Here is a 25,816-nt window from a genome sequence, read left to right on the forward strand (position 1 = left end):
TATGGGTGACAGACAGATCTTAGTCTGCCCGTTGAGACTTATGGATTCCGAGAGATTTCTAGTGTGTTTAGTTGAGGCCAATGGCATCACCATTGGGCTACCAGAAACCCCCCCCATACAGATATGCTAATTGTACAGGGGTGACGCAGTAACGTTACTGCAACTACATGTTCTGCTGTTGCCCATGTTATGTTATGACTGTTGAAGCCACTGCATTGTTAATCACACCGTTACCAAATTATATTGTACTGTATTATGCCATTCATGCTCCGTGTAAACTGCCCTGAGCCATACAGGAGTGAGTGAGTGAGTGAGTGAGTGAGTGAGTGAGTGAGTGAGTGAGTGAACCACACTAGTATAAATTGCAGAGTTTGCGCTTGAAAACTAAGTCCTAGCTCTCATCATTGCATGAAAGTATTTAAAAACCCAAAACACCCATCCCTGTTGAAGGTTCACACTTCAGTACTTTTCACCTATCCGGGCAGATTAGATTCTCTATGCCCATTGCCCTCTTCCCTCAAAACCTGTTCCAGGCCAGAGGAGATCAGGGCCCTGGCGGAACTTGAATAGTTCCGCAGGGCCTGCAAAAGGGAGCTCCTCCACCAGGCATTTGGTTGAGGTCAACCTGAAACACTACTTCCCACGGTACCTCCCCCTAAGCCTCCCTCCTATGGCATCCACTACAATTCCGCCCCACCCACTGGGTTATCAGTATGCGTTAATTTAATGTACTCTATGTTTTTCTACTGTTCTGTTGCTTGTTGTTATCACTTTATTATTGTTAAACTAAGTTATCTGTATTGTTTCTATTTTATGTGAACCACCTTGAGCCTTTGGAGAGGGCGGTATATAAATATAATAAATAAATAAAAAATAAAAATACATGAACATTCCATGAAGTTAAGTCTAACGTGATTTTTCAAAGCTTGACCTAACCTCACCTTAAGGATTTGCTCTTAAGCAAGCACTGCAAATGGCAATAGCACAGCTTTGTCCTTATGAAATGGATATAGGAGTGTGTTTTCTTTGTAGCTGTTAGCGGGGGTATTTTTTTTTAATTTAGCTGTCTGATTAGATCAGGCTTTCTCAACCAGGTTTTTGTGAGGTTTATTGATGGTCCTGGAAGGGTTTCCCACCAAAAAATCCAGAACACTAGGTATATGCTCTGTAACTCATTCACTTATCCCAACTCATCGTTATTGAATTCTAGGTGAACTGACTTTGAATATTTGACTGCAGCAATATTTTGGTGCTTCTGCCCCAGCACAGTTATAGATTCATTTACTGTGGGAATGGTGACCCAGAGTCTCCATCCCCACAATCACCTTATACCTCTTGAGACTTACACATGTTGAAGAGGCTGCTGAAGCTGAGGATGATGGATTTCTCCCTCTTTCCATTGTGCAGGTTCGCTACAAGGAGGAGTTTGAGAAGAACAAAGGGAAGGGCTTCAGTGTGGTGGCTGATACTCCTGAACTGCAGCGAATCAAGAAGACTCAGGATCAAATCAGCAATGTAAGCTGTCCTACATATAGTTTTCTGTGTACTTGTATGGTTTATTACATGCAAAACTGCTTAAGCTGATCCCTCTACTCCCCCCAGCTAATGCAACTATTGCAACACAAAATTCAGGTGATGTCTGTGAGCAGGGAACTGAAGAACCCTGTGAATGAAATTAGACAGAGTTTGTAACTTGGCACCCTGGAAGACAAAAGTCTGCTGGATTTCTTCCATGTAACAACTGAAATATCTGAATTAGCATATGCTGAATGTGTATCTGAACTAGCATATGCTGAATGTGTATACATAGAATAGATGTTATGTATTAAAAATCTGGAACAGCTTTGCTATATAATAAAAAGCTAAGGCCTAGGTGGGCAGAGAGTGCCTTCTGATTGGTCCAAAGATTGGACTGGCCCTACCCCCCCCAGACCTGGGCCCAATAGGAAGGCGACACAGCCCGCCTCCAGTCGCCGGTCTGCCCCTGAGCACCACGGGGGGAGGAGGTCAGTAGGGCTGCTGAGGGGGGATGAGAACGGAGGCTTGGGCAGGCTGCACCAGCTCTTTCAGCCTAATTCACACAAGAAGGGAAATGATGTTGAATACAGAATTGGGAGGAATTGGTTGCCATGTAATCTCCCCCTAAGAAGAGTCTCCAGTTAGATTTTCCCTTCACATATCTGAAGACATGGCTCTTGAAAACTCATCTATATGCCACAATTCCCAAAGGTCAGCCCTATGCCACATAGAACAAACATTTCAAACCACGTGTTTTTGACACCCATCTCTGCACACCCATGCCCTCATTTGTCACCATGACAACACAACATCCCACCCAACACACATTCCACCCAATGGCCTTACAGACTGGACAACTCTTCCCCTTCCTCCTCCCACCGCCAAGCTCTAGTACCTGTTGTATTCCTGGATACAATGGGCTTTGCCCCTAGTAAATAAATAAACTGCCAGATTTTATTGGCTGTCAAGACCTTGAAATTTTCCCGGGCTTATTAAGATTTGGAGCAAAATGCCCTCATTTTTATCATGAGAGCTAGAAACTTGCTGTTGTCTGTTTATAAAATAAAACTGGAAACCATTTTGAGCCTGTTTTTAGCATGTAACTCTAGCAATGTAGTCCAGAAGATTTGCTCCATATACTTGCCCTCCCCTCCACAAATAATATGAATTATTTGTATTATATTACTAGCCGTAAAGTCCGTTGCACGCACGGATACCGCACAGAGCTGTAAAGAATGGGTGGTATAAAAATCCAAATAAATAAATACCACAGGCACAAGAGGCCCCTGCTCTCACCCCCACCCATGCCGCCCCACCTGCTCCTCTCTGTGTCGAGCTGATCTCTCTTTCTCGGGGGAATGGGGGCTTCACAGGGCTCTGCCACACTCCCTGGTGGCCAACCCCATCAGAGGTGGCAGCTTGGCCCCACAAGTCTCCCCTGGCTCTGCTGGCTCGGCAGGGCCACTACCTCTGCACTGCTGAGCCTCACAGAGGCCCAGCTGTGACCTCTGTCACCGTTGCCACTGTTGCGGGGCCGCCGCCTCCAGTGTTGTCACCTTGGCACTGCAGTTACCGCACAAAAGGCTGGGCAGGTGGGCGCAGTTCCTTCACTCTCTGCAGGCAGCGTGCGCGTTGGTGTGACGGCAGCCAAGCCGCACGTGGCTGCCTGCTGGGAGCCAGGCCTCGAGGGGCCAGCCCAATCCAGGGTAACCCAGGTTTGTTGCGCGCCCAGACTGGCCCACATTCCAGGACCGAACAGACCTGGACAGGCTTCACCCTGGAGGCTGTCTCCTTTTTATTTATATAGCTAGTGGTTAAAGATGGATCAGCATTAAAATTTGAACTTTCTCTGAAGAGCTTGAGTCTGAGTGTTTGATCCATGTGATTTGAATAGTGCCTCGTAAATGAGCCTCATACAGTCTAGACTGTCTCTGAAAAGATCCAGGAGGCCTGCTTCTCCTTGCATAGGCCGCTGCTAAATAACTCTGGTACAGCTGAGTATGTGTCTCACACCTAGAAACTGCAGCCAGATGCACACACATGCCCGCCAACTTTAATATTGGATGCTATTGTTGCCTTCAGTTGATTTCCCCTTAACCTCTGTTCTACTGCCAGTTGTGTGCAGCAGTTCTGGCAGCCACTAATTGCAGGATTTGAACCCAGTGTTGGCCCTCCCTCTGGGGTACTTGGGGGAGTGGCTCACCAGTTTTGTAATGGAGTGGGACAGGTATGGTAATGCCAGTTTGTTAAGGACCCAGTGAGGGGAGAGCCTTTCTCAACTTTTTTACCAAATAGAAACCCCTGAAAACATTCTTCAAGCTTTGAGAAATCCCAGAAGTGGCGAGATGGTGCAGAATATGGTTGGGCCCACCCCTTCCTGGCACAGTATTGGCCATTTTGGAACGGGCGGGGAGGATTTGATGGTCATATCACCCAATAAATGTTAAACATTTGAAAAATATACAAACAATTAACTCTCACTCATTCAGGAAACCCAGGACCATCATGAACCCCCCAGATTTCACAAAACTGTCATTGGGAAAGCCTGTTCTAGGATATAGGGAAATGGCAAAAGCAGACCAGAGCATGTCCTTTTCTTTTCAATGGATAGTCTCCGTCATGTGTTTCAGCATGCAAAGCTGGGGTGTCTGTCTTATCAGAACGTAGGTGTTATAGATATATATACATAATACATTCATACATATATAGGTGCGTGCGTGCATATTTTAATCATTGGCTATATAAATAAAAGAGAAACAGCCTCTGGGGTGGAGCGTGTCTAGGTCTGTTCAGGTCAATCTGGGCCTGTCAAGCCCTGAAATGCAGGGCAATCTGGGCCAGCCCCCACCAGGCAGCCATGCATGGCTTGCCTGCCCTTGCAGCCACACATACGCTGGCTGCAGAGGCCTACCCGGCTCTCTGCGTGATGACTGCAGCACTACTGGCAATACAGGCTACAACTGGGACCAGGCTGCCACCTACTCTATGCCTCACTCGTGCAGCCACTATGTGGAGGCACTGTCACTGGAGGCAATGTCCCCGTTGCGGCAGCACACACGGGGCGATGGGCAGGGCCAACCTGTCGCCTACAGTGGGGCTCACTGCCAGGGAAGGCAGCAGAGAGGTGGAGAACCCTGCCAAGCCCCCATTCCCCTGAGAGAGAGAGAGCCCAGCTCGCGATGGAGAGGAGCAGGTGGGGCAGTGCAGGTGGTGGTGGTGGTCCTGGGAGGGGGGGCCTCTAGCACCTGTTGCATCCCTGCATGCAAATGGCTTTTTGGCTAGCGTGCATGTGGGTGGGTGGATGGAGAGGCGGGCGGGCAGGCCTCCGATCTGGCCTCAACCAAAGACCTGGTGGAAGGTCTTGCAAAACTGCGAAAGCTCCGGTGATACCCTCAGTTCTACTAGGAGCAAACCTCCTGGGGGCCAAGAAACACTACAAATTAGTACCCGCAGAATGCAAGGCAATAGGTATGTGGGTCCCAGACAGCGAAGGACCTTAAAAGGTTATCATCAGAACCTTGAACTCGATCCAGGCTGCAAATGGCAACCAATGCAGCTGCCTCAGTACCAGCTGGATATGGGTCCTCCATGGTGTTCCTGTGAGAACCCAGCAGCTGCATTTTGCACCAGCTGCAATTTCCAGATCAAAGTCGGGGGAAGTCCCACATAGAGTGAATTCCAGAAGTCAAGCCGGAGGTGTCCGTCGCATGGATAATCGTGGCCAGGTGTTCCAGGGACAGATAGGGTACTAGCAGCCTCACCTGGCAAAGATAGAAATATGCCAGATAGGTTACTCTCATGACCTGTTCCTCCATAGTAAGAGAGGTATCCAGGATCACTCCCAGATTCCTGGCACAGGGCGAGATCTTAAGTAGTATCCCGGCCAGATCAGGTAGAAATGCTTTCTGTTCTGCACCTTTCCTTCCCAGCCATGGGGCTCCATTTTAGAGGGGTTGAATTTCAGGCAACTCTACCTGAGCCATCCAGTTATGGCTTCCAAACAACTGGTGGGGGTGGGGTATTCCAGGCAGCCGTCCATGAAGAAATATAGCTGGGCCTCAACTGCATACTGATGACAACCGAGACCAAAGTTGGGCCAGAGCACATAAATATGTTGAAAAGCTTGGGGGAAAGTATGTGGAACCCCACAAGGGAATTGAAAGGGACATGACAATTCTTCCCCCACTGCAACCCTCTGTGTCTAGTTCCATAGAAAAGAGAGCAGCCATTGAAGGGCTGACCCACGAATCAAAGCATTTTACAGAAATTTGCCTGCACATCGTACTCCTGCTCTGGTTAAGAGCATTTCATTTACATTTTATAGATGGGAAACGAAGAATCCAAAGATGGTTGTCATGTTAGCCAATTGCTATAAATACAAGAATTGTGGTACCTTAGAGATTAACAAATGCACAGTATTTGCGATTCAGAGGGGTGAGATGGTCATGCATCCTGAGTTGTAGACAGTTAGTATTTATTTGTGTGTTTATTTCCAAGGAAATGAGTTTATTTCCAAGGAAACTGCCACAGGGCAGTAGCTGTTTAAAAAAAATCTCCTTAAGGCTCTGTTCTTACCATGGGCTGCAGCCATTTTATGTGAGCTGGCTCTCTAGGAGTTAATTTTAGGAGAGCCCAGCAGACTGAAATCAGTCTCACAGGGAGTCCTTTCCCAGACCCTCTGCCCCATTGCCCTTTTGCTCACCATGCTTGAGCTCTTTAATGGAGCAATTACCCTTTTGCTTTGCTGTTTTCCTCTTGCAAATGCTATTCAGTTTCTTCTTGACTGTAAGCCTCTGCAGCCTGATATTGAATGCTTGCCTTGGGAAAGGGCTTTTCAATGATATCTTGGTCTAATTCAACCTGCACCCTTGGTGAAATCTTAGGCGCACCATTGGGTGGGAGATCAGCTCTGGCAGGAGAACCAAACAGTGCCCCCCAGGCCAGCAAACCAGAGCAGAACAACAATACCCGAAGCTTGGCAACCTACTACAAGTACCATAGCTTCCAAACTGGGAGAATGGGCAACTCTAACTACAACTGCAGTGCCCCCCCCCTGAGCAAAGAAAGAACTATAAAAATCAACTTTTAAAAGAAACACAACCCCAAGAAGAAAAGGCAAATAATGCTGCCCCTCAGAGAAAAGAAGAAACACTAGGAGAAAGAAACAGTAAATCCCAAAGCACCCCCAAAACCCACCCCACCCACAGAAACCAAAAGAATAGTTTGGAAGAAGTGATTAAGAAGAGGAAGAAGTGAAGGCAAAAGGAAAAATAGATCAGAGTCCCTCAGTCAAACCGTTGATGTCCTACAAGCTGCCAGAGTAAGCTCAGCTTGCAGTACACATTTGCAAAAGGCAATGCAATGATTGGCTGGCTGGAGCAGGCTTTTATTTCAATTATCATATATACCCGCGTATAAGACGAGGAGGGCCTTTTCAGTGTGAAAAAAGGTGCTGAAAAACTAGGCTTATATGCGAGTATATGGGGTAAGTGATATTCAGTGACCTGGAACTTCCAAAAGGGAATATTCCATCACCTGTTACGGGAAAGAAGAGAGAATCCACCCCTAAACAGTGGGAAACCTATGCAAAACAATATGAATTTCTTTGTGGGTGCAGAGATGAGTTTGAAATATGTGAACAGGGCCTTGTTGATGCTTCAGGAGCCAGGGGGCAAAAGGAGATGAAGGTGAAGATCTGGCAGAATTGCAGTAGTCTAAGAGAGGACCATTGAACTTGACTCAGCACTCCCCAAGGCTGTTAGAAGCAGAATAAACTATGCATTACAAAGACACAAGCATCCAGCTTTCAGATTGCACATGGTAGATGCTTTTCTTCCATTCTTGCCTCTCCCTTCCTGTCACGGGGGAGTTATGGGGACTGGACACTATTCTTATTGAACTGTTGGGAAAACTGAGTGTGAAGGATGATGGCTAGGACAAGATTTGGCCAAGGGTACGGAGATATGCTAAGGCGGCCTTTCTCACTTTAATTACCATTGAGAACCCCCCAAAATATTCTACAGGTTTTGAGAAACTCCAAAAGTGGTACAATCATGCAGAATACATTTTGGAACCATAGCTGTGTACATCTGAGCCCCCCTCCACTTTCTACCCCCTCCAGACCCATCATATGTGGTCATATTATCCAATAAGTGTTTTAACAAATTTTAGAAAATATATTTTTAAAAATTAACTTCAGGAAACCTTCCAGGACGATCAAGAAACCCCAGGTTTTCATAAAACCCTGGTTGAGAAAGCATGCACTAAGGGCTTGACGATTCCCTGGACAGCCCTTTCCTTTAGCTGGATTTCCACATACCTATATATAGACACAGTGTGCCCAGGGGTGCATTGCCACAGTCTTTCCCCCCTCCCCCTCAATTGCAAGGTTGAGGGTGCAATGGCAGAAATGTTCCTCAGTTGTTTAACAAGGCCAAGACTGCGGGGGCTGAATCTTTCCTCTAATAACACAATGCAAACTTTTCTGTGATGGAACATGATTGGAGGGAAACTACCAAGAGCAACCTGGTGTTGCAAGTGCAGAGATTCTGCCCCACGCTCTAAAGCTGGAATGTAGCTTGGCTATAAACAGGCTGTTTTCTGTGAAATGTAGCTTTCAACACTGAGCATATACCTCAGAGCCAAAGTTGATGTTACATTTTATACTCGCTACTGTACTGCTTATGAGCCTCTTGTGGCGCAGAGTGGTAAGGCAGCCGTCTGACAGCTTTGCCCATGAGGCTGGGAGTTCAATCCCAGCAGCCGGCTCAAGGTTGACTCAGCCTTCCATCCTTCCGAGGTCGGTAAAATGAGTACCCAGCTTGCTGGGGGGTAAACGGTAATGACTGGGGAAGGCACTGGCAAACCACCCCGTATTGAGTCTGCCATGAAAACGCTAGAGGGCGTCACCCCAAGGGTCAGACATGACTCGGTGCTTGCACAGGGGATACCTTTACCTTTACTGTACTGCAGCTGAAAATTCCAGTAGCAGCTTCCTTTGTGCATCTAATTCTGATAGGTGCTATGCGGGGGGGGGGGGGGGGGTGTCCTGCCCCTACCATATTGTTTTCGGCTACCAAAACGACACAGGAGGCTGCAGGAGCGAGTATTTGCTTTGTTGGAGCTTGCAAGTACAAGGGACAGAGCAAGTAATGTTCTCCCCCACCTTGCCCTCCTGGATTGTTTCAGTTCCCGAAAATGCTGTCTGTTTTTGATATGTAGTAAACTAACATCTGTCTAAGAGCATCTTTCAAAATTTTGTTTGAAGCAATTTGTGTCTTTGGCTACAGGCTAATAAAGGGCAGGCCAGACGTCTGAAGGGAGAGATTGACTGGCACTGGATTTGGAAATATGTGCCAAGCTATTCTTCACATTCCCCACCAGGGAACATGGGGGAGATGATGACAGTCCTCCTAACAACATGGCATTGCTGCCACCTGCTGGTGTGCATGTTGTATTTCAGGACCCTCTCAGATTTGCAGGGAGAGAAGAGTTCTTCAGTGGGGCCAAAGTCATCCAGGTGGTTAGGTCATGCCTCTGCTCTCTCAGGTACGTAGGGCAGTTCATATGCAAATTCTTTACAGCCTGTCTTCTGGTGACCAGAGCCTGACCATCCAGTTTTGAATTGCTCTACAGCTTAAAGCCCTGCTCCTGATCAAACAGCAATTTTAGACAGCTTAGATAAATATTTCAGCAAGGAGTTATGGACATACAGGGAGCAACCAGCATTACTCCCTCAGCTGAGCAGCCCATCCCTGACAAGAAGCCGCTACAAGGGGGTGAGCCAGTGGCCCAAGCCCCTGAGCAATACCGCGGAGCTCCAGGCCTTCTCCTCCAGTGCTGACACAACAGAGACAGTGGGGTTGGCAGTGGAGGAAGTTACCCCATCAGCGTGCAAGGCCAGCAGCAAACAGAAGAGGGATACCAAATCCGTAAAGGGCTGCACTGTGCAAAAAGGGACCGGCTCTCGCCACACAAGCAGCAATGGGGTGTCCCAGAGCTCTGAGAGCAAGTCCCCTTTAAGGACCCCCATGTGGTGGGCCATGATACCAGCTCTGCAGACAAGATGGTAGCAACCATGCAGCCTCTGCATAAGGTGCTGGGAGCTGATTCCTCCAGTACATACAGGGAATGCACCTCAGCATCTAGGGCCTCATGTAGCCATCCTTGCCATTCCACTCAGGGAAGATTGTGCCAGAGCCCGGTGTGGGGACAAGGTCCCCACGCTGTCACAGGAGCACCAGCCACTGGGACTTCTCAGAAACTGCAGAGAAGGAAAGTCAGATCCTTGACTTCCTACGGTGGTGCAGGCTACAGACCAGAAGGCGTAGGTCCCCAACCCCAAACAGAGCTTGCCATCAGGCGCGTGGCTGGGACATCTTGCCTTTCCTTTCAAGATAGTATTCTCCAGCTACCAAGGTTGAATACTTAGACCCTTCCAATGAGGAAGAAGAGGATTTCAGAGTGACTGGGGGGGCGACATGTAAACCACACACTGAGGCGGACAGGTCACCCCATAAATGCAGCCAAAGCCATCCAGCAAGTCCTGCTTTACAGCCTCTAGGTCTGAGCCCGTCAGACAAGTATGACGGGGAGTAGTCAGGAGAAGAATATACTACTGTTACACCAAATGGATGTCTGTAAGGACAGGTGTCTAAATTTAATTGTCTGGAATTAGCTAGTAGAGCCACCAAAAGGCAGCGTGGCATAATGCGAGATCTTTTATTGCACAGTTTATCAGGTAATTACATCACTGAGATAGAACAGAGGCAGACAATGATTTATAGAATCATAGAATCATAGAGTTGGAAGGGGCCATACAGGCCATCTAGTCCAACCCCCTGCTCAACACAGGATCAGCCCTAAGCATCCTAAAGCATCCAAGAAAAGTGTGTATCCAACCTTTGCTTGAAGACTGCCAGTGAGGGGGAGTTCACCACCTCCTTAGGCAGCCTATTCCACTGCTGAACTACTCTGACTGTGAAAATATTTTTCCTGATATCTAGCCTATATCGTTGTAGTTTAAACCCATTACTGCAGGTCCTCTCCTCTGCAGCCAACGGAAACAGCATCCTGCCCTCCTCCAACTGACAACCTTTCAAATACTTAAAGAGGGCTATCGTGTCCCCTCTCAACCTCCTTTTCTCCAGGCTGAACATTCCCAAGTCTCTCAACCTATCTTCAACCTATCTTCCCTTGGCCCCAGATCATCATCGTTGCCTTCCTCTGTACCCTTTCAATTTTATCTACGTCCTTCTTGAAGTGAGGCCTCCAGAACTGCACACAGTACTCCAGGTGTGGTCTGACCAGTGCCGACTATGGGACTGACCAGTGGGACTATGACATTTTGTGATTTTGATGTGATGCCCCTGTTGATACAGCCCAAAATGGCATTTGCCTTTTTTACCGCTGCATCACACTGCCTGCTCATGTTTAGTTTACTATCCACAAGTACCCACACAGAGTTACCTAGAAGCGTAATCCCCCATCCAGTAGGCATGCTTTTCATTTTTCTGAACTTTACACTTATCTTTATTAAATTGCATCTTGTTCTCATTTGCCCATTTTTCCATTGTGTTCAGATCTCATTGAACTCAGTCCCTATCTTCTGGAGTATTTGCCAGTCCTCCCAATTTGGTGTCATCTGCAAATCTGATGAGTAGTCCCTTCACCCCGTCATCTAGATCATTAATAAATATGTTAAAAAGTACCTGGCCGAGCCCCGAGCCCTGAGGTACTCCGCTACTCACCTCTCTCCAGTCTGATGAAACACTATTGACAACAATTCTTTTAGTGCGGTTCTCTAACCAATTCCCTATCCACCTGACTATATGAAAATCCAGATTGCAGTCCTTCAACTTATCCATCAGAACATCATGGCAAACCTTGTCAAAAGCTTTACTAAAATCCAAGTAAATGACATCAACCGAATTTCCACGATCCAGCAAACCTGTTACTTGGTCAAAAAAGGAAACCAGGTTGGTCTGGTAGGACCTGTTGGAGACAAATCCATGCTGACTTCCTTGGATCACCAAATTGTCCTTCAGATGTTTGCAGATCACTCCCTTTAATATCTGCTCCATTATCTTCCCCACAACAGAGGTCAGACTCACTGGCCTGTAGTTTCCCAGGTCTTCCTTCCTCCCTTTTTTGAAGATTGGAATAACGTTTGCTCTCTTCCAGTCCTCCGGGACATCTCCAGTCCTTATAGAGGTCCCAAAGATGATGGACAAGGACTGTGCAAGTTCTCTGGAAAGTCATCCAGTGCAGCTAAATGCCTCTCGACAACCTCTGTATCCATGTTAACCTGCCACCCAGACACTATTCGTTGGCTACTGCCATCTCTAGATGTGCCTAAACCCTTTGACCTGTGGGGAAAAAACAGATGTAAAATAGGCACTAAGCCTTTCTGCTATCTCTGCATCTTCTGTTAGAGTTTGTCCATTTGCACCCAACAGTGGGCCTATTGCCTCCTTTACTTTACACTTGCTCCTCACATAACTGAAAAATCTTTTCTTGTTACAATGGGCTTCCCTGGCCAATCTTAGCTCACGCTGAACTTTGGCCTTTCTGATGATTGATCTACAGTGCCTAGTAACCTGTAGATCCTCTTATTTAGAGCTCTGTCCTTCCCTCCATTTCCTGAACATTTTCCTTTTCTTTCTTAGTTCCTCTTGAAGTTCTCTGTTCATCCAAATAGGCTTCTTAGAGCTCCTCCAATGTTTTCGTCTTTCTGGGATAGTCATTGATTGAGCATGCACTAGCTCTTGTTTGAGTAGCGCCCACCCTTCACATGCTCCCTTCCCTTCCAGCATTCTTGTCCATGGTATGACACTCATCATGTCTCTGAGTTTATTAAAGTTTGCCCTACGAAATTCCAACGTCCGCGTCTGGCTACAAGCTTCCTTGACTCCCCATCTCAAAAGGAATTCTATGGGGACATGGTCACTTCCCCCTAGGGTCCCCACCTCCTTCACCTCAACCACCAACTCTTGCCTGTTGGTCAGTATTAAGTCCAGTATGGCTGAACCTCTTGTGGGTTCATCTACCGTTTGATAAATGAAATTGTCAGCCAGGCAGGATTTAAATATGGAAGGATTTTAAAATTCCAGATTTAAATATGAAAGGATTTTATTAACGCACACTAATTAGATAAAAGACGACACATGTGCCCTCTAGTATAGAAATATGCGTTCTTATCCACTAGCACACAAGGAAAAGGCTTCATGGGATGGAAAAATATCCTATACTATGGGTTGATTGAGGGTGATATTTACCTATTCTCTGGGTGGAACAGAGTTCTGGAGGTCCGGGTAAGTGATTTGGGGCGATGAACGAGGGACCAAGATGAGCATTAGACAGCGTTTCTATAGCCTGGAAACTGACTGCACTTTGTTTTTGTGGGAGCCTAGTACTTAAAGGAAATTTGTGACCTGAGGTTATAAGGGGCTGATCCTACCTTGCCCAGGGGACAAAGAGCTTGATCGTGGCCGGGTCCCAACAAAGAAATGGGCTGCTGAGACAAAGAAACTAGCTGCTGGGAATATGAAGAAATGTTTCTTATCTAGAAGGGCTGATGGCCCCATTCTGGCAAATGCTGGATGACTACTTGTGCCTGGGGATAGTGATAAGGGAAAGGACAAAGACCAAATCTTGGATTAGATTTGGTGTCGAAAGAAGGTGGCCAGCTCCATTTACAAGCCAATGTGCTTGGCTTGGTGGAGGTTTGTTATGGGTAGGGCTCCTTTTCCTCTATTCCTGCCAGGTGTGCTGACAAACTCCACTTTTGTTTGCAAGCAAGTGTGCTGGGGAATCCTAGCTCCAAGTCCTGCTTGAGAGCAAGAGGTGGATTTTAGTTGCTCTCCCAATATGCTTTGCAAGGCTTTCTCTCTCTTGTGCCATGGTCTGCGCAGGAGTGTCAGGGAGGGTTGGGGTGGTTGTGTCAGTCTGCAGTGGAGAAGTGGCAGCCCACATAACACTACCACCATGGACACCTCCACTAGAGTTTTCCTGGCAGAACATCTGCAGTGACTGTTGCCAAAAGTAATATTTTCACTGAGGTATAAAATGGAGATGCAGGAGAAACAAGCATCCGCGTCCTCTGCTAACTTAGATGTTAAAGGGTTCAAAAAGCTGGTGCTCGTGCAGACAGCCCACCATTGTCCAGACAATTTTGATGACATAGTGAAGGCAGAATGGGCAATTTTAGGTAGCAGTAGCTCACTCATGCCCAGGGCCAGGAAGCTGTATATACTTAATGGATGAGGCCATGGAGGCCATGAAAGTGCCACTTGTCTATGCATCAGTGGTAGCCCTTTATTCCAGGGGCATAATCACCAAGGACTCCGTGTACAAAAGAAAAGAGTACGCCCTCAAGAAGACCTATAAGGCAGTGTCCATGGCCATCAGGGCCTGAGCAGCATTGTCATCAAATTTCAATAAGGCCATTGTCATCTGGAGAGATTACATGCTCCATTCCCATGAGTTTGAATCTACAACCATGCAGCAGTCATTGCTCAAGATCAAGCAGGAGGTGCATTTCGCAGTAGATACCTACCAAGACATAATTGAATTTTGTGCATGGGTGCAAGTGGCTAGTATTACCATCTGCTGCAATATCTGGCACAAACATTGGAAGGTGGATCACACTTCAAAAAGCACAGTTTCTACATTGTTTGTTCCCTCTCTGGTACCCAGATCTCCCCATCAACTACTACTGTTTGCCCAGGGCCATTCAGCACCTGTTCAGTATTGTAGCCATCAAGGTGGTTCTCCTGGAACAGGAGTTTACTTTAACCTTCATCAAGGTTCGGGATGAAATCACTTCGACACATCCTTCAGGTGTTGCAGACCTCAGATATGAAGAGACCACTGGATCTCCTGGAAGCATACCTACACATATCCACTCACAAAGATTCCAGAAGGTTCCTTCACTTCTATCATCAAGGTTGACACTTCCAGTGCACAGCCTTACCATTCAGCCTGTTTTCAGACACTTGAGTGTTTACCAAGGTGAATGGTGGCTTCGTTCACACATCTGCTCGTAGTTAGATGACTTGTTATTGAGAGCCCAAAATGAGGCCACTGTGAGGGACATCACAAGCATACCTTAGGCATGCCTTCAGGAACATGGTTTCCTCATCAACGAGGACAAGAGTCACCTGTTACCTGTTTCAGACATCATCCATCTCGGGGCCAGGATATGCACGCAGTCAGCAAGGGTCTTCCTTATGGAGGAGAAGCAGAAGAAAGTATTTCCCCAGGAAAGATCACAGCATGTGCGGGTGGATCTTCCTTCTTGACCTTTGTCAAGCACTACTGCATCAACCAGACAGACGCAGAAGCAGCAGCCAGTGATTCCTCTACCAAGTAGCGTGATACTGAGGGATTGACATTCTTGTCCCACCTTGTCCCATCTTGGTTATACATCCTTGTCCCACCTTGTCCCATCTTGGTTATAGCTAACTGCCTGGATGACTTCAGCCCCACTAAAGGAGAACAAAACATTGGACTCACCTGAAGGTTTTTTCTCTTCAATGAGGCGAAGTCATCCACTTCCCACCCATGGGAGGCTGATTAGACAACTACCAAAAGAAAGAAATTCAAGACAGAAAGCCCAACAGCAACCATCAGATATAACAGGGGCAGGCATACCATGACTGGAGGTCCCTTCCAACTCTGTGATTCTATGACTGCAGTTCCGCAAGAGCCTGACATCAAACGGGAGTGCAGCAGGGCTTCGGCAGTACTGGAAGATCAGATTCTGGTCACCAGAAGGCAGGCTGCAAAGAATTTGCATATGAACTGCCCTACCTACCTGAGCAAGCATAGGCATGACCTAACCACCTGAAGAGAAGAAACCACTGAAGAGAAGAAACCTTCAGGTGAGCTCAAAGTTTTGTTTTAGAAGGAGCGAGCCAGTGTTCAGGTTAATAGAGCGCAGACTCTCACCCTTTGGATTGTTATTTGGTCAGTGCAGCTTCTAATGGCTATCAGCAGAATGATCTCAACCACTGGATTTCATCTGGAGCAGGGTGAGGGTAGAAAATAATGTAGCCAATTATTGCTCTGTAATCTTCCCTTCTTGGGCAAAGTAATTGAGAGAGTAGCAGCAGACAAGCTCTAGGTAGTCTTGGGTAACTCATCTACTGTGGTTTTTAATCTGATTTCAGGCTGGGTTATGGGATGGAGTTGGCCTTGCTGGCTTTGGTTGAAGACCTCCATCTGAATATAGACAAAGGCCTGGCCTCTTTGTTGCTCCTACTGGGTCCATTGACTCCCTTTGATACAGTTGACTATGCCATCTTATTGAGGTTCTTGGAGGCAGAAGTAGGCATCAAGGATTGTGTGCTGGAGTGGGTCAAATCCTTTCTTGCTGACCATACTCAAAGCATGGTTATTTGAAGACCAATTCTCAGTTCTGATGTCATTCCCTGTTGTTCCAATGTTATCTCCTGTCCTTTCTCTGCAGATAAAGTACCATGAAGAATTTGAAAAGAGCCGGATGGGTACACCTGGTGGGGAGTCAGGGGAACTGGAGCGTCGCAACTCCCAGGAGAGTGCCAACTACAGGAGGCCAGTGGAACAGCAGCAGCAGCCACCTCCCCACCAGCAGCCCCACCACATCCAACCCAGTACTCCTGGTAAATGCATCCCCCCCCCCAAGAACTGACTCTGTTGCCTGTGAAAGTTCTTTTTCGAATGGCTGTAACAGTTGTATGGTCAAGGCAATCCAGAGCAGAAATCCAGCAGGAGTTTTGACTCAAGTGAAAGCTGGAATTCTGTTCTGGGCTTCAGGGCATTCAAAACACTGCAATCCTTTCATCAACCCAGAGCTAGCTGACTGTTCTCTTGTCTCTCCCAGTGTACCACCACCAGCTGCCACAACAGGCAGCCTCTCAGTCCTATGGCTACAAGGAGCCAGCAGCACCCGTACAGCGCAATGCCCCATCCGGAGGAGGAGTGAGTACAATTCAGAGGGAATCAGGGAACCAATGGCCAGTGACCCCTTTTTGTGGCCAGGGAGGTGGACAGTTTTAATGACGTCTTGCCTATTTCAAGTAGCTCCTTGCCTGCATGGAGATGTCCATGGTGCTAGTGGATTTTCACAAGAGCACACAGAATGCTCAGATTTTCATTCCAACACAGGGAATGAAATTCATTAAGAATTTTCTAAGCTTATGGAGGAAAGGAAAAGTCCTTCAAAATAAACCAACTTACTCCAGGAATATATATGCAGATGATGTATAGTGTATGGTGCTTTGCATTTAAAATCTGGGAGTGGGGGGCAAAATCCCCCAAGAATACAGAGGCTGAAAGATAATGTCATCCTTCTCTTAGCTCCCTATAGAGTCCATGATTGTACTGATATCTGGGCCATGATCTAAGGCCATCCCTGCCTTCAGTGCTGGCCTTGGTCCCATTGGCTGTGATAATAAAGTCCCCAGCCCAGTCCTGTTCCCTGGCCAATGTCTGCCCCCACATCAACCCATAGGTCCCAGGTCACATTGTGCCATTATGGTAGTATAGCACCAAATTATCTTTGGACTTAATGGCTTTCTGTCTGTCTTTGGCACCACATTATGTGAAGCAAACATGTATAGGGTAGTCACTCAAGTGGTGGGGAGTGTTACTGGTTACCAGTCCCATTCATCATGCCTTGTATTGGCTGCCATTGCCCAGAGACCATTCAAATATGCTGTTCTTTTGTTTATGTATGAAGTAAATTCTCCAGTACAGTAGAACTAGATGTCCTTTTTGGCTGAGCCAGTGCCTCCAGCACAATTCAGGGCAGAGGCAGGAGGTTCCTTCCATGTCTCCTGGATATTTTGGTCACTTGCAGATCATGGCCCTTTCCTCCAATTCCTAACTACCTCAGTGTACAAACTGCTATTTCTGGAACCAGCCCAACTTGTGGGACAGCTGCTTTTAGCAGAACTGGGTGACCAGAATTTGTCTGCATTTCTTTTTTAACAGGGAAGTAAACCTGTCCCTTAGGCTTACAATAAAGTCACAATATCAGTATTTTTTACAAAAATGTCTTTCCAATGAATGTTAACAAATAAAGCTATACAAATACAGAAATTTCTCTCATTTCTTGTCTTTTATTTTATTGTAAAAGTTCCAACCAAAATGGTCTCTAGATTTGTCCTGTTTTCAACATATTCCTCAGTGGTTGTCCTGAATCAATATTGATATACCATACATCATTAACAAATTATAAAACAATTAAATACCAACCTATACTTTACTTCTCACCATTGGATCAGTATAAGTAATTCCGAAAAGGAATGTAAAACACCTGAAAGGGCGGCAGCATACAATACGTTTTTACATATTTCAAAACAGAAAAATTGTCTAAGTATCAAACCACATTGTTCTGAAACCTTACCTTAATTGGAAAAAAGATTTCTTAGCATATAATATGGCCTTTGGCTCCCTATTGTATGGAGATGCTTGTCAGCAGGCAGTTCCCAAATGCAGTGATAGTAATGCCATTATTAAAGCAATCCCCCAGCCAACAGGTGTTTTACAAAATGCTTATCTTAAAGGTACAGTTTTAAAGAAAACACAAAAGCTCTATAAAGATGTATTCAAGCCCCATGGGCTCAGAGAGTCCAAAGAATAAATGTAGAAGCATCCCTTCCTCCTTAATATTTTGTTAATGTCTGTTATCTGGTGATGTTCAGGTTACACTTGTTCAATCCTGAAGAATTGGAGTTCTTCTGCTGAGTGTCCAGATTCAACTAAATGGCTGATAAAAATCTAAGTAAATTAAATAGACAGACAGACAGACAGACAAATAAATAATGGGCATGTCCAGTACGCCGTTTCTTACATGGGACATGTGTTCTTGGATCTTAACCTTCAAAGGGCAGCAACTAATCTCGATGTTTGAAAGTTATTTTCTTAATATCCTGAGTGTAATGTGAATAATCAAATGAACATGTAAGTTTGATTAAAGATTCCTGTTCCCGGTATTGGAGTAAAGTTTTTCTTTCTTGGGTTTCAGCTCTGATTTTTGCCTTTACAGTTTACTTAGTGATATATAGCAAAGATTTAAGTCAGCTTGGAGATATAGCAACCATGTAGGTGAACTTGTCAGCAAAAAACATCAGCATGTACCTCCCACTTTAAGCAACTTACCAAAAGGCAATTTCAGGTGTAGTTCATGAGCCGTTTGTAATAATATGCTACCTATAAATGAACCTGGTAATGGTTCAGTAAATTCAGTAAATTCATTCACTTTAAAGTTAACAGCTTCATAAATTTTTAAGTAAGAACATAATTTACTGTATTAGATGATCTACATCAAGATTAGTTGCCACCCTTTGAAGGTTGGGATCCAAGAACACATGTCCCGCATAAGAAACTGCGGACTGAATTATGCCCATTGTCAGCCATGTTGTATTTATTTATGGTCATTGACCAGCATCAGAGTATAAGCAAAACCACATACATTATTACAGCATTTTAACAGTTGAATCTGGACACTCAGCAGAAGAACTCCAATTCTTCAGGATTGAACAAGTGCAACCTGAGCCTCACCAGATAATGGACATTATAAAAATGAGGAACAACTTACGGTTTGTCTTGAATGCCGCAAATTTTGTGCGCAGAAAGGAGCTGTAAGCTGCGTTCATATTCCTGGATGCAGAGAAGGCCTTTGATGATGTTTGTTGGGACTTTCTATTTGAAACTAAAAATTATATATTGTGGTACCATATTTTTGGAGCTCATCAAGCGAATATATTGAGATCAAGAAGCAAGAATATTAGTAAATGGAATGCTTACAAAGCAATCATTCAAAATAAACAAAGGGATGTCCTTTATCTCCATTGTTATTCAACTTGGTATTAGAAATGCCAATTGGGGATTAACAAATTTATTTGGAGTAGAAAAAGATCAAGGATTGCTGTTAGCCTACTTCAAGATGAGAAGAAGAGAGGAGGACAAGGTGTCCCAAACTGAAAGCTATATCTCCATGCAGCAGCACTCACTTTTATTGTAGATTGGGTATGGGAGCCACAGACAAGAGAATTAGCTTTTTAAAAAGAAACACTAGGCAGCAGTTTTTATGAAAGACTGTGGCCATCAGGAAGACAAAAATATAAGACAATTTCAAATTCTTGGATCACAGGAATAATGAATGTTTGGGCAAAGTATAAAGAAAGAATACCACCGGCACCATCAGTATTGAAAGTACCAATTTCACCAGTAAAGCCCAACAGAAGAGATTGACCTGTCTTCAATACCTTCTATCTAAATCTGGCAAGCTTAAAGAACTGCAAGTGTTACAAAAAGGAGTTAAAATTCAATGGTTAGAGTACAATCAACTTTTATCTAGATTCAAAGCAGAATATCATGATCACCTAAATCTAGGGGCGTCTATACCAGAATTTGAAAATCTGTTGATCCAAGGGAAATTGCACTTACAGGGGCAACCATATAAATTATTATTAAAGTATGAAACAGAGGTAGAACTGGTAAAACCCTTGGAAACCCAAATGGATGCAAAATATTGAGACAAATGTTACATTAGAACACTGGGAATATGTATAGTCTAGAATTCCTAAGTTTACTAATAGTAAAATTCTGTTGGTATAAAATGTTCTACAGGTGGTATATGACACCAAAAGTGATTGCAAAAATTTCAAAAGGCTGCAATAATAAATAAATAATAATAAATAATAAATGTTGGAAATGTGCAGATAAAGTAGGTTGTTTTTTTCATATGTGGTGGAGATGTGAAAAAATTTATAAATTTTGGGCTAAAGTTCATAATATTCTGGAGAAAATGTGGTCCCAAAAATTTCCTTTAAAACCTGAATGTATGTTATTAGGTGTGCTACCGCAGTGCCTTCCAGCTGAAACCAGAAGCCTCTTCTTCTATGTGACAACAGCAGCAAGACTAGTATTTGCCAGAAAACGGAAATTGCAAGAATTACCCTCAATAGAATACTGGCTGGACTAATTGGCTGATCTTGCCAAGATGGCTAAATTAACATTGATGGTCAAGGGAAAAACAAATGTCTTTCAAGAACAATGGAGCCCTTATCTGAGTTATTTAGAAAGATAAATCAAACAAGATAGTATAATGCAGGGGTAGGGCATAATATATACTGTATATTATTTTGTTTATTCAATAATTATTAGTTTCAATATAGCAAGTTGTATGGGTACTAGTGTACCCTGTATAAGGTGATTTGTTCTACTATTACATTTTAATAATGTACAATGTGACTAGTTTATTATTGTCATCATATTTTTTCTATCTTATACAAAATGAAAATTAAAAATTTTATATTAAAAAACCTTTTTTCCAATTTAGGTAAGGTTTCAGAACAATGTAGTTTGATACTTAGACAATTTTTCGGTATTCAGGTGTTTTACATTCCTTTTTAGAATTACTTATACTGATCAAATGGCGAGAGGTAAGGTATAAGTTAGTAGTTAATTGTTTTATAATTAGTTAATGATGTATGGCAGCGGTCCCCAACCTTCTTGTATTCGGGGACTACCTCCGAGGGTGGGAGAGAGCCGGCGGCCCAGCCACAGCAGCTGCACGTAAACGTGCATGCGCAGTTGCCGCGCATGTGCGTTTTCGCCACTTGGTGGCGCTAACGCGCATGCGCAGAACAGCCACACGTGCACGTTTTCGCCAGCAGGGGGCGCAAACACACATGCGCGGCAGCTCTGCACGTGCACGTTTGCGTCGCTGGCGTGCCAGCGGCCGCGCCTGCCTCTTCCCCCCCCTCTTGCTGCGGGGGGAGGGGAAGGCAGACACGGCCGCTGGCGGCCCGGTACCATGGCCTTAAGGGCCCGGTACTGGGCCGTGGACCGGGGGTTGGAGACCTCTGATGTATTGTATATTAATATTGATTCAGGACAACCACTGAGGAACATTTTGAAAACAGGACAAATCTGGAGACCGTTTTGGTTGGAACCTTTACAATAAAATAAAAGACAAGAAATGAGAAAAGTTTCTCAATTTGTATAGCTTTATTTGTTAACATTCATTGGAAAGACGTGTTTTGTAAAAATTTTGATATTGTGACTGTTGTAAGCCTAAGGGACAAGTTTACTTCTCTGTTTAGTATCATAAGCCAGTTTGGTGTAGTGGTTAGGAGTGTGGACTTCTAATCTGGCATGCCAGGTTCGATTCTGCGCTCCCCCACATGCAACCAGCTGGGTGACCATGGGCTCCCCACAGCACTGATAAAACTGTTCTGACCGGGCAGTGATATCAGCGCTCTCTCAGCCTCACCCACCCCACAGGGTGTCTGTTGTGGGGAGAGGAATGGGAAGGCGACTGTAAGCCGCTTTGAGCCTCCTTCGGGTAGGGAAAAGCGGCATATAAGAAACAACTCCTTCTTCTTCTTCTTCTTCTTCATAACTGCAAACAGTCCCATTTTGTCTGTTGCATTTCTTTTTGTGTGACCTGGTGGGAATCCCTGAGTGCTGATCTGTCCCTTCTCCCCTTGCTCTCTACCTTCAAACTTCAGAAGCGATTCCGTGCGGTCTATGATTACAGTGCAGCTGATGAGGATGAGGTCTCCTTCCAGGACGGTGATACAATCATCAACGTGCAGCAGATTGATGACGGCTGGATGTACGGCACCGTTGAGCGGACCGGCGACACGGGCATGCTTCCAGCCAACTATGTGGAGGCTATATGAGCCTTGCTCGAGTGCCGCCCTGGGAGCAAGCAGAGGGAAGGGCTCTCATCGTGTGCTTCTCGTCCCATTATCCCTTCTCTGCTGTCTCTTGTCACGCATTGGTTACTTTGTTCTGAGCCTCTGGCGTGGCCATTTTTTAATTCTTCTGCCAACATGGCCTTGTTTTGGAGGCATTTGACATTGGGGTCTCTTTCTCTTTTAAACTACCCATGTAAGACCTTTTTGGAAAAGACAAGCTGTCCTTCCATCTTCTCCCTCTGCTTTCCTGGAACTTGGCACTGTGCTCTCCTCCCTCCCCAGGTACCTGCCATTTTGGGAAGTTATTTGGATTCTGAATTAAATGAGCTTGATTTAACCAAACCTCTGCATGGTAGTGGGAACAAGGGAGGCCTAACACGAACGAACCTGGTGCCATATTTGTTTTTTAGGGCTGTGGGGCCTTGAATAATCTGGGGGGGGGACCTCTGACCAATTCTCTCCATCCCCTGTCTGTCTTTCTGTAACGTTTTAAATATCAGCTTCACAGAAATCAAAGAGAATACATTCTTCATTTGAAAGCTGTGGGTGAAATTATCGTCTCTTGCTTGCTCATATAAAACAAGGAAGATGAAGGCCAATTTTGAATGATGAATGCAAAGAATGGTGGGGAGAGGTTTTTGGAGAAGGGAAGGACTTGTAGAAATGCAGCCAAGCATTGGCTCCTGGCTGCTAGGACTAAGTAAGAATGGGTGTTTCCTTTGGCGAGGTTGGGAGAGAGTTGTGCTCACTGGGGTTCTGGTGGCCAAGCAGTTTAGACTGGAAAGGGTCCTGGGCTTCTTGCTGAGGGGGGACCCATCTGCACAGCTCCATCTAATGTTCTACCTCTAGGCTGGAGCAAGCATGAGGGAGGGACAGCAATATTCCAAATGCTTTGGCTATTCCTGCTGCCCCCTCTCCCCAAATAGCTTTAGAATGACTTTTGAGCCAGCCTATGCAAGAATCACCTAGCTAATGATGCATACAGCCACCTCTCTTAAAGCCTCTGGTGATTGTGTGTATCGCATATATACTTCCCCACCCTGCCTCTTTCATATGACCTGAATTTTGTTGGCACCTAATATTGCAAAGACAGGCAGGTGCTTCCCTGTAGCAGCTCTTTCTTGGCAATGCTGTCTTTGGAACCAATTATCCTTCTTCTTCTGTCAATGATGCTAGTGGGCATCCACCATGGGTCAATGGAGCTCCTTCCTAAGAGGCAATCCAGTAGATGACAGTATCTTGCTCTCTTGTACCTTTTCTGAGCCAGACTATGTTTACAGCCCTCTCTCTATTCTCAGCTGCCCTCCAGACAGCCTGGTATTTTGGATCAAAGGGTCAGGGGAAACACTTGTACCTTGCACTAGACATATACCTCTCACCCTCTCTTTAGTACCTAGCTGGTGGGTGCTTTGGGTAGTATAATGGACCAAAAGCAACTTGTGCTCATGTTAGAATGGGGGGAACTGGATGAGGCCAGGGTGGTATGTGCACATGGGAGGATGCAGGCAGGAAAGGGGACTGCAGTAAGGTGCTTCTATAGCCCAAAATTGCTAGAACCTTGAAAGTCTCCAGTCTTTGCTTGTGATAACTGTTTTGGCAAACATGGGCAAATTCTGCTGGAAAAAGTAGCATGCAGCCTGCTTCTCTGCAGAACCACAGTCCTCCGGAGGTGGCTCCTGTAATTCATGGACCTAACAACTGAGCTACTTCCATAGGATTGTGGAGCCAGCACCTCTTCTTTATTGGCAAGCAATGCCTGCAAATCACTGCCCATATGACCTGTGGGAGATCCTAGTCAAGTTAGGGGCTGCCTCTTGTGACCATGTTAGTCTCTAGAAGTGAGCTTCTTAAATCTTCTGCTTCTTAAGATTGCTTTTCAAAGGCATGTCCAAGGAGAGATGCTTGGGCCCACTGAGTTTCCTCCAGTTTTTGGGTGTTCAATCCAATACCTCTACAGAAGCTAGCACACACAAGGACCAAACTCTGAAACTTGCGTCAGCTGCACAGACTCTCTGCCATTCCACTGTGTCTACTTTTCCTCCTTCCCCTTTCTGTGCCCAGAGGCATATCAAGGATTAATGTCCTCACAAATCCCCTACTTTTTCTGCGGACCTTGGGCAAAGAAAATAAATATTGGTGATAGTAAAAGCATCCCCTTTTGTCTCTTTGTAAGAGGAGTAAACAATTAAAGCAGAGCATTCTCCCTCGCTTGTTGGGCCCCTCCCTTGAGTTAAAAGCAACAAGATGCTTTCCTTCTTGTTCCTTCCAAAGTTGTCCTGCATCCCTTTGTACTCAGTAGGGTGGAATACTGGCATGTTGCCTTCTAACGTCACCTGACAGGAAGGTTTCAAACCTTTGTCTGGATCCCTGCAGCTACTGAATTTTCAAGCTCCCCATGTACCCCTGCATAATTTGCAGATCTCAGTTGGCATAAATGGTGACCAAATAGTGACCAATAGTGATCATAATGGTTGTGGAAGCACAAACGTTTTTGGAATAGTTGTTCCCCTATTTGCCCCCTTCTCCCTTTACACTTTGCACTAGTGATAAACATGTTCAAAGGTCCTCCAAAGGGAAATACGTGTTTGGAATTCAGTGCAGAGAAACAAGCAGCAGTGGCTTTTCTGTTCTTTTATTTATCTGCAGGTGTCTGGGGACCTTCTAACCTTGGAGGTGAGCTTTCTCAAGGTGCCAACAAGAGTGAGTCAGATGGGGAGGAGGGGGGGGAGTCACATCCTTGGTGCTAAGGCAGAAGCACAAGTTTAGCAGTGGGTGTTTCCTTTGTAGCTGATTAGGATGAGGCAAAATCATGTATAGACAATCCTTGAGGACAGGTTTTTTCATGGGGAAGCTGCAAAATGTCATAATGTGAATATTTTTAGAGGACCAAATAAAATTACAAAATCCACCTTTTTAAACTCTTTCCTAGCTTTTTTGACTCCTGGTTTGGAAGAAAGATTCTCACTGCTTGATTTATTTTTCTGCCTTCTTTGACTTATGCACTTTTGAGTTTTTATTTTTCCCAATAGCTAAAAAGTACCTAAACCTGTATTTAAATAAATAAAATGTTTTTAAAAGCCCAACAAAACAGCTAAATCGCATATGTGTAGCCATTTTTATTTACATAAAGTCTGTACATCTTAGCTTTCCAAGCTATATTTCAGTGTCTATTAGAATGATTTTTTTAAAAATGGTTTGCGTATATTTTGGGTTTCCATATGTTGTCTGTATGTTTTCTCCTTTATGGGCTTGCATGCCCTCTCCAAACGTCACCTGGGCCTTTTTCAGTGGCACTGTAGAATCAGTCATAATTCCAGCTCTCTTCTGATTTGCACCAATTTGAAAATAAAAGTATAATTTTTACCTGTTGACTGATTTTGTCTTCATTGACGTTTATTTTTCTCTCTGCTAGAAATTTCTAATTCATTACATTCTAAGGAGAGGCCAGTCTCTCAGTGCCATCTGGTATAGAGACTTTGATCGTTTAACCCTGGTTTTGCTTGCATAGTTCGGGATTGATCCTTGGGAAGCTTCTGTGAATTGAGAGAGCTTCAGTCTGCTCTTGAAACCTCAGATGTGTGGTCCTGCCCGTAACAGGGCAG

At 45.1% G+C, this 25,816-nt stretch overlaps 1 protein-coding gene across 1 annotated transcript in view; it reads left to right on the forward strand.

The window, feature by feature from the left end:
• The window catches only part of LASP1 (LIM and SH3 protein 1), a 104,510-nt gene extending 78,933 nt beyond the window's left edge, over positions 1–25,577 (forward strand). The window contains exons 4-7 of the mRNA XM_077315935.1: positions 1,408–1,515; positions 15,989–16,160; positions 16,382–16,479; positions 22,023–25,577. Of these exons, the coding sequence (XP_077172050.1) occupies positions 1,408–1,515; positions 15,989–16,160; positions 16,382–16,479; positions 22,023–22,196 (552 nt within the window). The 3' untranslated portion in view covers positions 22,197–25,577. The remainder of the gene's footprint in view (positions 1–1,407; positions 1,516–15,988; positions 16,161–16,381; positions 16,480–22,022) is intronic.
• The last annotated feature ends 239 nt before the right edge of the window (positions 25,578–25,816 follow it).

This window comes from Paroedura picta, chromosome 16, assembly GCF_049243985.1.
Source record: "Paroedura picta isolate Pp20150507F chromosome 16, Ppicta_v3.0, whole genome shotgun sequence".
Lineage (NCBI taxonomy): Eukaryota > Metazoa > Chordata > Lepidosauria > Squamata > Gekkonidae > Paroedura > Paroedura picta.